Genomic DNA, 19,132 nt, shown 5'->3' with positions numbered 1-19,132 from the left:
AATTGAATTAACACTTGCTTCAGCAGAACACGTGTTGACACTGGTGCTGACAGTTCAAATGAGGACACAGGTTGTTAGTAATCAACAAGTAAATGCTAATTATTATATGACACAGTGGTCTTTATGGAATAATGTTTTATGTTGCATGTGATGTTCTGTCCTATCGGTGGGCTGCCTCTGTTGAAATGTGTCTATTTGTGTTGATGTGCAATCTAACATCTAAAAAAGGTCAAGCATTATCTTTATGATGTCTTTATGAGGTTTAACCTATCATTTAATAATCACACCATGTCAAACTTTAACAGTTTTTTTCAGATTTTAATCTTGATATTCAGAACAGATGTTTAGTTTACAGAGGTCAATTAAATACATGTACTACAGTATATTTACATCACACACGCTCTTTGCCTCAAACTGCAGGGACAGCTCACTCTGCCACGTTACAAAGGAATGTGTAAAGACGGCTGTTTGAGCAAAGGATGTGCACAGTTGTGTTGTCCCCTCTTCTTTTCCGCTCCCTCTGTACAAATTCACATCAGCGATCCCTCCCTCTCCTCTCAGAGCAGGATGCGGTACTTGAGGGCCCGCGGGACCCTGTTGATGACGAGGCGGCCGTCGTAGCTGAGCGAGGCAAAGAGCCAGGGGTCGGCTGACGACCACTCTGCCGCATACACGCTGTCCTCGTGCTCCTCGTAGGTGGACACCACGCTGTCCTTTAAGGGCTCCTTGCTCCTGGTTCACACGTAGACACAAAAAACACACAAAGAGGTGAGAAGAGGAACGCATCACATGTTGCAGATGTGTACGTAGAGACGTTGAAATCGAAGTTTCCATTTCAAAGAGAAAGCTCTGCCAATGTGACTCCACTGAGGGCTGCGTCCAACGAACCTTCTGTCCTCGTTTCAGAAAATATACAAAAAAGGGGTCAGAAGTTTCTATAAAATGTTTTGTGTTTTATGTGTTGAATGTATTGTATTCCTCATATTAGAGTGGGAATATTGTGAAACTGTAATTGTTCAAATTAATCTTTCGTATCTTCACTGGTTTTGAAGGTGCACTGTGGCATTCCTTTGTGCATTATCCCCACCGACTGTCAATCAGTGGAACAGCGGGAACCAGCGAGGGCGTTGACCCTTCAGTCCCCAGTACTACCACAAGGTACTTTTAATGGTTTGTTTATTCTAACATGTCTTCATAGATATGGAATGTGGAATGTGTGATTCACACACACACACACACACACACACACACACACACACACACACACACACACACACACACACACACACACACACACACACACACACACACACACAGTTTGTCTCCTTTGTGTCGTGGTCAGCCCGAACACACCATCGCCTGCTGAGGAACTGGAGAATGTTTGCTTGTTTTATTCACTGTTTCTCCCTGAATTCACAACCCAAACAGCAGCCTCCCCAGTGCTGAGACACTTCTCCCGCTGCTACAACAATGTGACAATAAATACAATTTCAGAATTATTATCTGGCATTATTGCCATCCCAAATTTCTCCGAAACCCACTGTGGTAAGTAGTCCTGAAGGAAAACAGTGACGTACATATTTTGATTTATTTTACACATTAACTATTTCACGAGGATAGAAGCGGCTCCCTCGGGGCTACAGCCTAAAATAAAAACGATCCGAGTGCTCAGTTCATATAGATTCATTGGGGAAGAACAGAAAAGGAGGCTATATGTGAAGGAAGCAAGGATTATGAAGGAATGTGAAGTTTTTAGAGTTTATATTGTGGACAGTGGTGCGTTCTGAGACAACTGTAAGAAGTGGTTATCTGAGTAACTGTGGCCGTTCTGCTATTTGCCACAGGCCACTGTCAAAGTCACAAGCTGTTTTCTGACATGAACTCAGAAAAATGTCTGGAAAATTGAGTCCAGATATTTTCAGGAGTTTGCCTTTCACATATACAGAACACCGCAGGAGATTTTCCTGGTCGATGTGAGAACGTAGCAGGAGATTCTCCGCAGGATTCCACGCGAGCGAGCGGCCGTGTTGACGCAGTTCTAATAAGTGACAGGCGAAAAAATGAAAAAACTAAACAAAAATAATCAAACTATTTCAGGATGACAAAGTGGTGTCATACAAATAGAAGACACAGACAAATATGTCAAAACATCTTTTGGTAATAAGGGCTGACAGCCGGTGTGTGAGAGAAAAGTTTGTTAGTTAAGTTCTGCTGACACCGTCCGGAGTTCATGTCTTAAAACAGCTGTAGTTGTGGAGAACAGAGATTCTTGTCGGGGGTTTCTCCTGGTGAAATATTGTGTATTGTGTGACCCCCTGTTACCAGTCAATTGTCTCACTACGACTGCAAGACTCTTGTAGTGGAACTGCGCAGCGACGACTTTGAGAGCGGTGCTGTCTGAACTTGGCATAAGACTAGGCTAAAATGATCCGAAAAGTAAACAAGGGAATATGTTCTGGGAAAAGGCCTTTTAATCCCATGAATACACAATTTGTAGAATGACCAATCACTAAAAACTTGAAGAATCTAAGTTTGCTTTAACTTGCAAACCTTAGCTAAATGGTCATCATCCTCAAAATTGTCTGAATTGTGGAATTTTTAAGGGTGAGTCAGTCCGGGCAGTGGAAGACATCTGTACGTAGCGCTCAGGTGCAGTGGAGTGGACACGCACTGTACATACAAGAGGGGTCAATGACTGTAGTGGATGGGTTGAAGCTAAAGCGGAGTGTTGGTGATTAGGAAGAAGAGACGATAATTGTGGATGAGAGTCGGTCATTGCGTGGTAAGAGCTGGTAGTTATGGATGAGAGGGGGAATGGGACCACATAATGGATGGAGGACAGCGACAGATTTGGAAAGCACTGAACGGTAACCATCACACATGATATCCCTGCAATTTTAAAATCAACTCCAATCGCTATAGAGAAAAACTCCTGAAGTATTTTGACAGTAAAGTATTTTTAATGTGTTACCTCTCCGCTTTTACCCGTCTGAGTGCCACAGCGTGTGGACGTGAAGGTTCAGGGAGTCAGCTTTAATGTCAGGAGGACCAATAGCAAATGCACAGTTGGAAATGTGCAGCGTGTTTTTATACACACTTAAGTGTCTCAGTTTGCTTCATCAGGCTCCTTCTAAAACTCCAGAAATGTACAAGAGTAGAGTAATTAAAAAAAATTAAATCTCATCAGGAAAGATATGAAATATAAATGTCTTTAACACACTGATACGATTCCAAATCTGAATTATAATATAGAATTAAATATGAACAAAAGAATATGACTGTCTCAATATACAATAAAAGACGACGGAGGTTATTCATCACTCTTTAAAAAAGAGGAATAAAATCACAGCCCTGTTTAAAAAGAGGGGCTGTGAGGGAAGGTTTATACGTGGTTATAAACATTAATGACTGGCAGTGGAACTGTGCCACTCAGTTTAAATTTACACTGAGTTTTCTTTTAGGTACACAAAGCTAAAACCAATGCAGTATTATACAACAGTCCTGTAATAAATCCCCACTTCACATAATGTTCACTTTTCGGTTGAAACTGTATTTAAGATTCAGCTGTACGACCATTTCGGGGGCTGCAATAAGTGCTGCTGTTGCTTGCGTTATACAGAGTTGTGTTATACAGAGTTGTGTTGGCCATTTAGTCTGTTTTTAAACTGCAGTTTGGAAACCTTGAGTTTGTCCTGCACCATCTTGGTGTTTGAAACCAGAAGAATCCATATTTGGAGGAGCAGGAGAGGAGCCTGACAGAGTTTGAGGACACTGCACCCAAATGGACGTTGCTAGCTGTCAATCACATGGTATTCATGCCCCAAAGCATCCTCTGCTTTATTGTCTATTTGACTCTAAATGGGAGAATAATGTATTCAATTCATAGATGTAGTAAGTTTTATACATATTAATGAAGGATTGTAATATATTATATCTTTAAACTTTACTGAATCTCTAGTTAGATTTTGTATCATAACTGTGCCACAAAAATAAAATCCGAGCTCTAATAACCATTTTGTATTAGAGCCCCTGTGTTATATCTTCCATCATACCACAGATAATTAAAGCAATTACTACAGATTTTAAGAGTGCTGTAAAGTTGCTCTTACTTGTCGTCCTGGTGGTTTTCCTCCCCCTCGCTCAGATCATCGTCATCCACCAAGTGTCCGAATGGCTCTGAGGAGATGGACACCATATTGGAGAGGATGAGGCGGCTGTCACTGCTGGCTGTCAACACCAGCTGGTCATGGCTGTGGTTGTAGCGGACGCTCCACACCCTGGGATGGAGACACACATTTACAGACGTGCATTCAGAATTTAAACAATGTGGGGAGGACACAATGTGGGGTACATTTATATATTCAGGCATGGAGTTGGCTGCCATGTACGTATAGCCCATTGTTCCAAATAGTACTAAAGTGAGTGTGTGATAAACGTTCATATACAGTGTATGTTGACTGTGTGCTTACAGGCAGACCACACATGCTGACACGCACACGCAGGCGTGCAGAGAAGCCGCATGTGTCTATCTCTCTTTCACACACTCGTGCCCACACAAATCATGCAGAAAATGCAGCATTCTCACAGTGGGATTCACAGCAAAATATGCCTATCGTGGTGTGTATTCAGATGCCAGTAATAGGGATTTGGTACCTTAGAGTCAGTATATGGGCTTAGTTCACATGAGTTGACGATCATTATCATAAACTCCCTGATCCCGGTTTTATTTGCCGGTTGCTCAGTTTCACTTTCTCAATCCAATTGTTTCTCACCTTTCCTCCATCTCTCACTCCATTTTGTCCGCTTTTTCTCTATTTCTGCAACTGTCAACACTGTCTCTCTCACTTGCCTGTTTTCATCCTCTTTCACTCTCTCTCCTTGTGTTTGTCAATGCCTCTTTCTCTCTCTCTCTCTCTCTCTCTCACTGTGAGCCCCGGGCACAGCTCAGAGTGCGGTCCCACTTCCCTCACAGGGAGGGATTGAGGGATAACCGAGGCTGTTGACAGAAAATCAGCCTTGGCCACGCCGTTCCCTGCGCTCCTCTAATCCGCTTCCCTGCTAAAAAATAGTCCCTAATACCCCCAGCAGCCCTGAGGCCATATCCTGGCTGTGCTCTGAAAAAAATGAGCACGCACAATAAGCACACACACAGATACACAAACACACTCAGGGAAACACCCACACACACATGTATATGAGATAAGTGCACAAACAGGACAAATACACACAGACACAATGCAGGAGCATTATAGAAATGCTTGAATACACAAAAATGCACATAGACACACAGAGAGATAAAGAGAGTGCTTGAAAGACACACACACACACGCAGGCACGCTCACACACGCAGGCACGCTCACACACGCAGGCACGCTCACACACACACACACACACACACACACACACACACACACACACACACACACACACACACACACACACACACACACACACACACACACACACACACACACACACACACACCTGATATCTGCAGCTATCTACGGTTATGGATATGTTTGCCAAGTCTATCTTTCCTTTGGAGATAACACTCGCTCTAGTGTGTGTGTGTGTGTGTGTGTGTGTGTGTGTTTGCCTTTATCAGGTGAGGATTGGTGTGCTGCAGCAGTAGCCCAGTTTGGCTCGCAGACACACTGATCGTCTATTCAGCTCACACAGAAGAGAGAGAGAGAGAGTGTGTGTGTGTGTGTGTGTGTGTGTGTGTGTGTGTGTGTGTGTGTGTGTGTGTGTGTGTGTGTGTGTGTGTGTGTCTTCCATGGAAACATGCTCCTGCAGTACACCACCGTCAGCTCTTAGCACCGCCTGAAGCTTCGCAGAGGACAACTCAGAGCTCGACTGGGCCGTACTGATTCGATCCTCGCTGACAAAACGAGGAGCTCCCTATTTAATTAGTAATTGCTGTATTACTACTTTTTATTGCAGCAGTAGTTAGGGCATTTCATTAGTTAGGAGATAAAGCCATTAATAAAACTAGAAAGCAATCAACAGTGAAGTCAACAGAGTCGTCAAGTTTATCATTAGTGCCAGTGCGTTCTCCTAAATGTGCCTGAATTATCCTCTAATGCTAAGTGAGAGGCGTTTTGTTCATTATGCAAATACATTTTTTCCACCTTAAAATAGTCAAATAGATGAATGGCTTGGCAATATTTCTTGTCAACTTATACCCTATACAACAATAAAGGTTTTGGATAAAATGTTACAGCCTCCAATAATTTCCCCCATAAAAGTTCGCACTTGAGCTTCCCAACATTAAAAGTGAGATGGGATAAAAGTTTTGTGCTTGAGGCTCCAAATCAGAGTCTCTTTGAAAGAATCTATGACATCCATCACTTCTAATATAAGATATTTTCTCACTGGTATATGGTCATTTGGATATATTTGATTGAGTTTGTCTCCTTTTGTGGCGTCTGCCATCAAGTTTGCCACCGCCCTCGAAAACAGTAGAGTTGAGATTTTAAAATGACTTAATACCACAAAATACACAGTGAACTGTTTTCATGTGGATGTTATTTTCAGTGAAAGCCGTGGATTGTTCAATTGACTCTGGATATTGTTTCTCAAAGGACATTGTGTTGTTATTTTTTTATGTCAGATACACATCATGGGCAAAAGTATGTGGACAACCGAACAAAATATTCGGTCACCAGTACATCACACCCAATGTACGTTATAGACCTATTGTATGGGTCAGTAAATGTGTTTGTGTGTGTGAGTAGGGATATATATTTTTAAAAAATCTAACAATTTTTCCCCCCTAGTTTTATTTTTGCTCCTGCAATTTCAGTGCAAAAAACAATTAAAATCATCACAACATATAACATGCCTTCCCAGAATCAATGGGTATTTTAAGAGTAATGCATTTTTATGTCTTGCTGCTACAGCACCAAGCTAATGCAACACATTGGCTATGCCGTCACTCTTTCTACTTGCCAGTGGGCATTGCTTATCTACTTGCAACACATGACCTGCATAGCTGCAGATGACTTGCTGGGTCAGGGAGTGACGGACGGAGAAAGAATTTCACTTGCATTTGAAAATAAGCCGACATGAAAACTGAGCCCAAAGCTTGGCACGGTCAGTTTGCTGGACCATGTGGAGCATTAAAATTTCCCTTCCCTGGAATTAAAATCCAGACCCAGACAGAGCTGTCCATAAAGCTTTGGCTATTTAGTGTATTTTAAATGTGTGCACCAGACATTAAGAACCTGCTTTAACAGACATTTTATAAACTTAGGAACGTAAGCAGTTCTCAAAATATTGTTTAAGTGTAATTAATATTGAACACGAGCACATGTTCTAGAGTGAGTTAGATGAGTGAGATCCATACAATAAAGATGTGTTGGATATCAGAACAATGCAAAAAGAACAATGTCTTGACTTTCATAGAATAGAATAGTAGTGTTAAACAGGCCCTTTAAGCTAAACGCAGATATTTATGGTAGAAAGACTGGACTGATGAAATCGACTCTGCTTATCACACAAAACAATTAGATAGTTGATAACAATAAATCAATAATAGTAGCAACCGCAGCATTCTCATGAGGCTATCTCATGATGGTAAACACCATTGACCAACGTAAGCAACATTAGCATTTGAACAGAAGTAGCAAATTGCTCAATGAGAGTTCAACTATAACATCATGAGGTATTTTGTTAGATAACTTAAAGTGAGTAATGTACTTCAAATACTCCACTCATAATTTACGTATTTACCCGTCTTCTTCTGGTTTCAGAATGATCCATATTCATGTCGTAAATTGACACTTGGGCTAATTTATACTCGGAAACCTTTTCTTTCTGAAAGCTTTGGGATAAAGACGAAACAGACGAATTGGAGCAGTATCACCAGAAATCGTGGGGGGGGGGGGGGGCAGTGTAGCTAATGTGGATGTATTTCTTTACAACCATGCCAACGTAAAGGTTGATGAAGGACGATGATTGCTACCTCCTATATCAAATCTTTTCGCATGTCCTGTGATTCAAGATTACTGACTCCACTACCTGAGATTCTCAGCCCCCTCCCAGGCCAACCCTGTTACCCCTCCCTTTACAATTCACCGACCAGTGGGAGTGCTCCTCCAGGGTCTTGACAGGCTCCTGGACATTGCGGACATCCCAGAACTTGACCTTGCAGTCGTCTCCGCAGCTAGCCAGGTAGTACTGTCGGTTGGGGTTGAAGTCCAGGTCACGCACCAGCTGGCCATGAGCGTTCTCGATACAGTAGATCTGACTGGAGAGGAGAGAGAGGAGGGAGGGGAAGATTGAGTTGATTAAACGGAAGGGGGAGAAAGATGAGAAGTACAGGTAAGGAAAGGAATTAGGATGGAGGGATAAGAGTGAGAGGGAGCAGCCGGGGAGAGAAATGATAAGAGAGAGGCATGGAATAGAGAGAGGGAGAAAGAGGGGAGGGGGGACATAGGACAGAACAACAAAAGGAGATATGAGAGAATGATTCACAGCGTCCACACAAGGAAGAACATTCCCAGGCTAAATCAAAGCCTCCTCTGTATCTGTGTCTGTCAGTGAAGGCCAGGCTCAATAAAGCAGTGATCACCGGTGGTGGTAAATTATAAAGGTAAGTCTCATAACCACACAACCTTGAGTTCCTTCCAGAGTGAAGTTAACAGAGTGATAGAGGAAGAAAGACGCTCTGTGCATTGTGTCTCCATCTTTCTGGTCTCCTCCTCCACCTCCTTTCAGTTCCTACTCCTATACATTCTCCTTGACTCACCTTATCTTCTCTATAAACGTTCACCTAAAAATAAACAATTTCTTCTCGTCTTCTTTCGTCCTTCCTCAAAACTGTGATGTTTCTAAATGCACTGCGACGTTCATTTTCAACAACTTAACTTCCCTCTTACTGTGAAGTACAGCGTTTCTTTGTTAGCTGCCTTACACAATGATGTTTAAGTTATTTCAAGTGGCCCTAAGCTACATTTCCCCCCCGACAATTACAGTATGGTAACATAGAGATAATAAAGATAGTGAAGTATGGAAGACGCTGCTCATATATGAAACAAAGCCAAAGAGATTTATTATCCAACTCTGCACTTTCCCTCCGCTCCGTGGAGCATTGCAACATCTTTTAGTAAACTCTGCTCTTATCAACTTCATTTCCATAAACAGCTGGCTGATATTTTAAGCGAAAAAAAGCTCTGATCATCCCACTGCATGCCTCCTTCCCAGCACCGCAATGAAAGACAGACACAATTTCTAACTGCTGAAGAAACTATCCAGCAAGTTATAGGCTGTTATATAAAAATAACTCAAATATATCTTCTCAAACTGGATGAGAAAATGAAAAACACATTAGATCAATTATTAAAGTGATAATTTGTCACATGATATTCGCTTGTGTGACCAAGTTGCAAAGGGATATTTGGGATAATCACGAAGAGAAATTGTCCACAAAGACAGGTGGATTTATTCATTCTCAGAACTGATATGAAACTGGTTATGACTGGCTTTGTAAAAAACTGACCAGTACACTGAAGATGCGAATCTATCTAAACAAAACAACTCATCTGAAAAAAAAGAAAAGGGAAAGTATCTAATAAACACAACCAGTCACTTTAATCAGTCCGAATAAAATGATTGATTGGCTTTTCTGTCACTAAGCAACCTGCCTGCCTGGAGTCTTCAGCCAGAGAGACACACCCCGCTGAAGCAGAGACGTTCAGAAGTCAGCAAACGAGTCACGGAAAAGTCGGCTTCTAGCAGTTGTCAGACAAAGCTGGCTCATGTGTTTTGGTGCGTGGCTTTTACAAGAGGGTAGATGGGAGGGGGGGAATGTATCTGTTGCATTGTTTTAAAGCGTAGCCTGCTCTTACTAGCTTTTCAAGGATTACCAACCCAAGCTTTAATGGGTAGTTGGTGATTATAAAACAATTTAATAAAAGGTGGGTGAACATTCAAATTTGACCAAGAAACCCGGGAAGAGATTGTTCACACGACATAAGAAGGAAAAAACAGAACACAAATATCCTATTTTGGCACAAGCAGCCCTTCTACACAATGTGTGTGTGTGTGTAATAGTGTCACTAGGTGTACAGGTGTATATATATGTTAATGGCTGTGTTACTAATATTGGCAAGCTGTCTTTGTAGCCTCCTGACACTGTTTTATAAATAAGACATAAGTCAATCAGCTGGGGTTCACAGAATCGAATCCCATTTGAATAAACTGGTAATTAACAGGATCTAGAGCTCTGCCTTCGCCATTAATGCAACATGAGACTGTGTCAAATAACTACTTTGTTTTTCTTCATTTCCTCTCCAGACTGGCCTAGCACGGCTTAGTTTGGCACAGTTTTGTTCAGCGGAGTGGAAAGCCACAGAGTTATTGCCCAGCTGGATGCCAACAGCAGCTAGCCAGCGAGCTAGTCACCCTGCTGATCACGTTAGGCAATTAACATGCTAATTAAAAATCTCATTAAAATAGGGGAGGTATAAGAGAATGACCTGGGGCAGACCGCTGGGCTTCAATTAGGTCAAGACAACTCAGGGACAGTGTGTGACTCGGAGTATGTGTGTGTGACTCTGCGAGTGTGTGCCTGTACGTGCAGTTGCCACCACTAGACCGTGGCATTGGCGATGGCATATGGAGCTTGACAGAAAACGTCACATAACAAGTTGGAGCTTCCGATGAAAACACACATTTTTCAAGAAGCACAGAGTGAGCTGACAGGCACGTTCCAAATAACTTATTCAGTACAAATGAGCGAACGTAAATAGATATATGGTGCACACTTATTACCATGTACACACACAAACATTGATCACTTTTCAACCTGCTATCTCCGGATGTGTCAAGATTTGCAAACACAAGCTGTGTCCCAGTTGCATAATATATACAATAATCATGTGTTGAATATGTAGTGCATCCTCACTGGAGAAAAGACAGGCAGTATACTGTGCGGACATAAAGTACGATTTTTTTAAAGTGGCATTGATAGACACTGTTGTCACTGCGATGTAGGACAGTGCAGGAGCAGCACAAAGCTGAAAAATAAAAAACAACCTTAAATAATCAGAGGACACAGTGTTGCTCTTGCTGCTATCTCTTGTGACAGTTCAGGAATCAAAAGGAAACAAACATTTATTCAATCTTTGCGTATTTGTTTTTACGTTTGATGAGTTCTAGTTCTAGCTGGATTGTTGTCTGTCTATTTTCTGAATCAAGACTTATTACCTCGGACAAGGAGGTTATGTTCCTTATCCGTTGATTTGTTTCGAAGAAAGATAACGCAAAAACTACACCGCGGATTACCACAAACATTGGCGGACGGATGCGGCATGGATCAGGAGAGAAGCCTTAAAACTCTGGTATGGATGGTGTAACATTTTTTTTCACTTTCTGACTGTAAGATTGATGTATATGAACGTGTTGAATTTGGTGCAGCTTTATTGGATTTAGGGGGACTGTTGTCCTGGGTGGTGGTTTGCACTCGACTGAATTAGAAGTGTTGGTTTGATGAGTCGAGTGAGGCAGTGAAAAGCTGTCGAACTCAGAGATTGATGGTTTATTCCCTAGTAACAATTAAACAAACAAATAAAGACTATTGCTTTTGTTAGCTGCTTCTGTTATGGATCCAGTCCCTGGATGTGACATATTAATGTTAATGTCATGATTAATTCAAGCCAGAGTCTGTGTTCGGCCGACAATCACTTTTGAGTTTTGTCATTCTTGAGCAACGCATTTTAAAATAACTCAGCCTGTTCCTATTTCTGTGGTTCAACAATAGACAGCTTGTCACTAATAAATTAAACTATGTAAATAATCCATTACCTTAGTTCTGGGAGTGAATATTTCTCAGGTAAATGCCATATGTATAATATCATTAATTGATCACTAAGTTCTGAAACAAGACTTCCACTATTCTTAACTTTAGTCACAAATGTTGAAACCTGAACCCAGATGGCTTCGAGAAAGGATTCGGAGCTGATAAGTGGATTAGATGCCAGATTCAGATTCTGTTATCAAACCCCAACACTGCTGGTAATCACTTCAATATTTCTTGTTTTAAGCCACTGTGGACAGTGCTGGCTGTAATATGGCTTTATTGGACAGGATTTAACAGGATTTTTACTACATCAATTTGATGAAGTACCTTGATTTGTCTTTTTTCTGTAGGAATGAATGGAACACGGCATCCCTGTCTGTTCGTATTGTCCTGGTGTTGGCTGCACTTCTCCCTCATTACCTCCACCAAGGAGGTTATGTTTTCATACCGCCTCTTTATCAGCAGGATTAAACGTAAGCTACTGAACACATTTCCACAAAACTTTAACCTTAACGTTTAACACATATTGTCAATTAAGAGTTTATCATTAAATGTTCTACTTATCTAAAGAAACGATATATAGAATTTGCAGAATTAAATTTCATATACTGTGATAAAAGACTTCACATGCAATGACAAATGGCAATCAGACTGCTACATAGTTGCTCTACCTGACTCTGCTGCTCTTTTCTTTGCACTTCAGTCTTAAATTCACTGACTTTAAACCTTCACTGGACACTTTTAACTGACTTGTGAATGCAGGGATTGTCTTGTTTTGTTCTTTCATTGTTTTTTAAACTGTCTAATTTTTTATTTAGGCCTATTGCAAGGACACTTACCACTGGGAAACACTATCTCATTCTGCCTTGGACAGCTGGTGTAATGACAATAAGTTGTTGAATCTTCAATCTTTCATTATGGAATATTTACTTATTTATTGCATTTATGGGCCTTGAATTTAAAGAAGGTAAATCACCTGTGATTTACCTTTAATTCAATTTATACTCTCAATTTCTGTCTAATTTTGAGCTGGTGCCCATGATTTATTTACAGCGCTCCCTCCCTCTCCTGAGTGTGACTCTGAGGTAAAAGGCGTGACCCCAGGCTGCAGAGTGGCTGGTGTTCAAGCCGGCCCGCCGTGGAATGGGACGCGGCCGCCGCGTGAAAAAGGAAATGGAGCAGGAAATTGGGTTAGTTTCGCTCATTCCCTCTATGGTGTCTCTGTGCAATCCCCTCCTCAAATGCACGCACACACACACACTCACAACCACACACACTCAACTCTCACACTCCCTCGGCACAGGGCTAATAGTGGAGAGACCTGGGACTTTTTGTATGTGTGTGTTTGTGTTTGTATGAGTGCGGAGGATTAGAGCTGTGGCCGACCTAAGCCACCAGGCACACTCCATCTAAAGTCATCCAGCCAGCTTTGCTGAGTGTGTGTGAGCGTGTGTGATGGGAGGTTGATGAGGGGACAGGGGACCTATTACACACACTGTTAGGCACACACATATAATAACATAAAACAGGAAAACACAATCCCTAAAATACTGCTTTATGTGCAAATACAGAAGAAGATAGAGGTGTGTAAGAGGGAAGATACAAAGGCTGTACACATTTGACCATCTCTCTCACTCATACTCAATCTCTCTAACACACACACACACACACACACACACACACACACACACACACACACACACACACACACACACACACACACACACACACACACACACACACACACACACACACACACACACACACACACACACACCTTCCTGGCTTAGGCTGGGTGATAAATCTCCCTGCTGAGGGGATCGACTGGAACACAGACGCTCACAGTCACACACACACAAAATCTCTCTCTCTCTCTCTCTAACACACACACACACACACACATGTCTCTGTTTCTATGACAACTGCTGTGGGGAGAGAGGGGGAGAAAAGAAAAATCGAAAGAGGAGAGCAATCATTTCATCGCTGATCAAAATTAAAGCCTGGCTTTGAGATGGAGCTGGCAGGGAAAGAAAGATGTGAGGGAGAGAGGCAGGCAGGTAGACGGAAGAAGAGAAGGAGGAAGGAAGGAAGGAAGGAAGGAAGGAAGAGAGATTTTCCGTGAATAAAAGTAAGGGATCACTACATCAAGCAACTTAAATGATTGGGGGAATCTTCATGGATGGATGGAAGTGCACACAGAAGACGACAGGAGAAAAACTAATATTACATCTGTAAGTTCAGGATAACCTTGGAAATAAATTATGTTACAGCCTCTACACATAATTTCAGTGTAATTAAAGATGTCTGAATTCAGTACTTGTTGGTAATACTGTATCAATCATTGTACCACAAGTAATAATGCATAAGTGGTGTGTACGGGGTTGTAGTAAGAGTGATTGGGTGGTGTCCGTTTTACCCTTTACACTGTAAAGAATGGATCACACAATGAGTTTATCTGTTAGCGCACCATTAAATTAATACATTAGTTTGTGTGGATTCAGGTCACATGTGTGGAAGCCAGTTCTGGGGATACAGCTACTGGTAGTGCCTCTGCCCTGCTCTGTAATGGATTTGGGGCATTTACATACAAGATACCTCAGCCAGAATTAGCAAGGTTTGTTAAACAACTCCTCATCCTAGATGCTGTTTATCTTCAAGTTTAAAAGTGAAAAGATAATACCTTTTGAATGATTGGTAAATGGTAAAACTGATTTGGGGCAATTTGGGGTTTGGTGTCTTGCATAAGGACACTTCCACATGTGGACTGGAGGAGCCGGGGCTCATCCAACCGACCTTCTGAAGAGTGGGCGACCGGCTCTACCTCCAAATCCACAGCTGCCCAAATACAAACTAGTATATAAAGACAAGCAGCCTTACTTACTGCAATTTAAGAACAAGGATGCTTCTGGTCTTCCATTCATCAACAACTGCTTTAGTGTCAGTCTTCTCGCACAAAATTATGTACGCAGCCACCAAATGCATATTTAATACCTTTTTTACTGAGCTGCCTTTGTAGAACGAGTCAGCTGGAAACATTAAAAACTCAGCCAAGACATTACTTTGCAACCAATGCGTAGAAGTGACATCAGCTGAATTTACAGGGAACCGATGTCCTGGTTTGTACAGGATTGTCCTGGTTTCAATATTATAAACATTCAATACAGAATGACACCTCAATTAACCCCACTCATTATTACCTAACCCAGTGGTAAAAACATAAACAACGCATCACACATCTGAACTCAAACACATATTGGTCAGTATGTGTGCCATTCAATCAATAGCTGCTTTCAGACATGCACTGGACTCTGCCGTTCCTCCGTATTTTCGATAGGGTGGAGGGTGAGGACACTTCTAAAACGCGACAGATGCAAAAAAAAGAAAAAAAGAAAAAAGAAAACACATATCAGGAGGCTTACTCCCTCCTTTATAAGGCGTTGTGGCGTCCATGGTGTTTAAATGTGCATTGGTAGGGGTGCTGAGTATAGAAATAATTATCACCCAATCTTGATGAAAACACCCGTGTTGCATTTCTTTATTATTTATAATATGGTCACCATAGCTCACTTAGCTACCCAGCTAATCACAGCTGATAACATCTTTGAGCAGCAGTTTTCATTTAGAACAGTAAAAATGACTGATAAAAAAAAGAGAGTATCGATTAAGTCTAACTCCATCTCAAACTTTTTTTTAAAAATACAACAATTTTCATGTCACGATTTCTGCCTCCCTTATAATTACAAATATATTGAATATGTGCAGCGTGAGAACAAAAGGCTCCCAGTAAGAGTCAGCAAGAGGGGTGGTGGGGTTGCAACCATAAATCTTGAGATGTTCTTTCTTATTCTTTAATTTCGAGGTCTGCATAAGGTCATGAATATACCATTATGAGAGTTACAGTATAATGTCTGGTTCATGTCTACTGAGGGGGAGGTGGGAGTGGGAGCACATGAAAAGGTTACAGATGATTGATTTGACAGTAGCAGAGTTCAAAAGGTCAAACTCAAAGCAACAGTGGCACATGGAATACCAGCATTTTCTAAAGCAGCTGACATCCTTTGCATAAAGGCTCGTATATGATATTCCTAACAGACAACACCTTTTGCATAATGGTGCTATATTTGAATCTGTGAATAAAGTATGATACAAAAAGCTTTTGAATATTAGTTTACCTTCGGAACCCTATGATTATGGCACGGTGGAGCACTGTCAAATCCGATGAATAGGTAGCATGAAAAGGCTGTTTTAGGAAAGGTGGCGTATATGTGTGAGCGTGTGTTGTCTGTGTGGATGAGCAGTTCTGATGCTGTCGGCTTCTTCTCTTTGTACCAACAGACAGCAAGCTTTTAACCTGGACAGCAAAGGAGCATATAGCACCACTATCCATCATTTAGCCTTCTTTTACACTCTATTCATATCTGCTCATTGTGCAGCCGCTCTGTCCACACTGTCTATGTTGCCTATGACACACACACACACACACACACACACACACACACACACACACACACACACACACACACACACACACACACACACACACACACACACACACACACACACACACACACACACACACACACACACACACACACACACACACACACCACAGGGGAGGTGTAAATAGTCCATGCTTCACTGCAGCACTGCACTGCTTTTCAGTATGCACCCTGCAGTGCATGGTATGGCTCTGTGTGTCTGTGTGTCTGTGTGTGTGTGTGTGTGTGTGTGTGTGTGTGTGTGTGTGTGTGTGTGTGTGTGTGTGTGTGTGTGTGTGTGTGTCATAGGCAATCTTTGGGGGAACACTTTACACTAAAGAACACTTAAAATGGGGACTGCTTGTCCAATGTGTGCATTTGCACACATGTATAAAAATAATATAAAGTGAATACTTGGGGTACTTGGTTTTAGGCATTTAGTTGATATAGTCATGGTTTAGGTATGGGGCTAGTGTGGAGATACATTCATGCAAAAACTTAAACAAACAAAACATGTTTTACTAATCCCCCACCCTTCACCTACAAACACAGTCTGGTTTGCAAATACAAAACATCATTAACAAACTAATGCATTTTGTTTCACAAAAACAAAATGCAACCTGACAAACAAATTCTCCATGTTTCTAACAAATGATACTTCAGAAACAAATAGCCTTCCGCATTACAAAAATAAATAAATCCCACAAGTACAAAAACATGTGTCCTACATTTACCCAAAAAATTTGAATGAATTTATTGCAAGTACAGAAAATATATCCCATTAAGACAAAAAGTATAAAAAAAGATATTGTACTAATTACGACACAAAAAATATCACGTGTCTTTGGTCACAATGTTTGCACCCTCCATGCCACAACAACAGATGGTAATGGGAGCAATTTACATGCACTGGGAAGGATGAATACAAATTGCAATATACAAGTTAGAAATGAGAATCACGAAAGTGCATTTTTGACTCCATTACACCATTCTTACAGTATATTTTGTATAAGCTAACATACTGTCACTTCAGCTATTGTTCCCTATATATGTAATATTTACCAAATGCAGCATTTACACACTTAGCTAAAGATAACTTTAAATCTTCAAACTTCAAATGATGGACACTAACGTTGCTTGCCACTCAGCATGGTGCAGCCTAGAGCTTGGTGCCGTCAGGGTGTCAGTGTAGGAGATCTTGCATAGTGTCCTTGGGTTCTCTGTCCTCGATCCTCCTCAGCTCCCCCCTCGCTTCCAAATATGGTCACTTGTCTATGACGTTAATTATCTGTATCTTTATTTAATAAAATAATGTTTTACTCTGTTTCTGAATTTCATATTGTTTGTCGTAAAGCCCTTTGTAACTTGTATTGGAAAGTGCTATAAAAATAAAGTTATTACTATAATTATCATTATTACTTCTGGTTCCAAAAAAACAGGATGGTGACGGTCAAAATTCCAGACTCAGGGATTAAAAATGGAAGTTTACAAACTAAAGGTCGTCTTCACGTTGGGTTACCAGTTGGTTTTATCTGAAATTCTTCCCTAGTCACACAATTATCAGGGAACATTTACGCTTTCTACATGAGCAAATTTTACTTGTATATGAGAAAGGTTTCCAGTAGTCAATATATACAAGTTAATTGTCACTTTGAGATTTTCACTTGTTTACGTAAGCGTATTTTTCAGTCGCGTAAGAAAGTTACTCAGTAATTTGCATCAAAGAAGCTCTGTGAATACGACACAATTCCCCCTCAGTTATTCCAATAAAGTTTTGCACCACAGACAGATGAGCTCTTATAAAGCCCTCTATTTAGGAAGAAGTCCTTCTCAGAACAACTGTGCCAATTATGGCAAGAAGATTAACTAGTCCCAGTGGACCGGAGGGAGACCAGCCCAGACCCATTGTCAACAGACACACTTGGCCTGCTTAGATTAGTCTTGTCTGTAGTTATGAAATCCACACAGGAACACATCTGTGCCAGACAAAATCTGTTCAACTTTCTTATCATGTACTAGTTAAACTACTTGTTTACTGCCAATAAATCACCATGTGCACCTGTGCTGCACCTTTGTGAATTTGTAAGTGTCGAGCACCAATAACAAATTCAATTCACTTAAATTAAACATATATCAATTTAATACGATTTATTGGCATGAATGTCAAGTGAACAATAGCCAGTGTTAAGTGTTGAGGATAACACAATTCAATGAGTAGTTTTTATGGATTATATGGGCTGTGTGCAAAAGTTGTTGCAATGGTATAATATAGATAGACAGAAATAAGATTATTAACCTGGAGGTGAATTAAATAAATGTAGCATTTTAGCCGGGTGAATTTGCACATTGTGTTTATTGTTGCGCTCTGTCATGATTTTGAAAGGCATGCAAACTTAATCCTTATCAATAAAAATCCAATTATGTCAATGATTATTGGCATACTGAATTCCCCCCCACACTTCTTACTTATTCTGGAGTGAGTCGATCATTAGGTGACCTTACTGAGAGTTAGAGGGATTGGAGTGGAAACAACAAACTATAATTGTGTGATAAAGCCATTGAAATATGTATCTGTGACATATAGCATAACATAAAACATCATAAAAAGTATTTAAAAAAGCAAGCCTCCCAAGAACAGCAATACTTATATATCAGTGTAATAAGAGCAACCTAGAATGAGAGAAACCATCTTTAAGAAAAATGTATGTGACTTTTTATCTTGGTCCATGTCCCATCCGCTAACATGGAGGCAGTTGGGTTTATGACCAATTATGCAGCCAGCCACCAGGTGGAGATTGAGGCACATTTCATGTCATCCATCTTAAAATACATACTATAGGTAGAACATCAA

At 40.9% G+C, this 19,132-nt stretch overlaps 1 protein-coding gene across 1 annotated transcript in view; it reads right to left on the bottom strand.

Annotated features, from left to right (window-relative positions):
- Positions 1–297: 297 nt before the first annotated feature.
- The window catches only part of eipr1 (EARP complex and GARP complex interacting protein 1), a 55,513-nt gene continuing 36,678 nt past the window's right edge, over positions 298–19,132 (bottom strand). The window contains exons 7-9 of the mRNA XM_034576993.1: positions 8,084–8,251; positions 4,110–4,277; positions 298–732 (exon numbers count right to left, since the gene is read on the bottom strand). Coding sequence (XP_034432884.1) covers positions 558–732; positions 4,110–4,277; positions 8,084–8,251 — 511 coding nt within the window. The 3' untranslated portion in view covers positions 298–557. The remainder of the gene's footprint in view (positions 733–4,109; positions 4,278–8,083; positions 8,252–19,132) is intronic.

Source organism: Hippoglossus hippoglossus, chromosome 22 (genome assembly GCF_009819705.1).
Source record: "Hippoglossus hippoglossus isolate fHipHip1 chromosome 22, fHipHip1.pri, whole genome shotgun sequence".
Taxonomy (NCBI): domain Eukaryota; kingdom Metazoa; phylum Chordata; class Actinopteri; order Pleuronectiformes; family Pleuronectidae; genus Hippoglossus; species Hippoglossus hippoglossus.
Note: the sequence above shows the minus strand (reverse complement) of the source record. Positions and strands in the feature narration are given on the sequence as shown.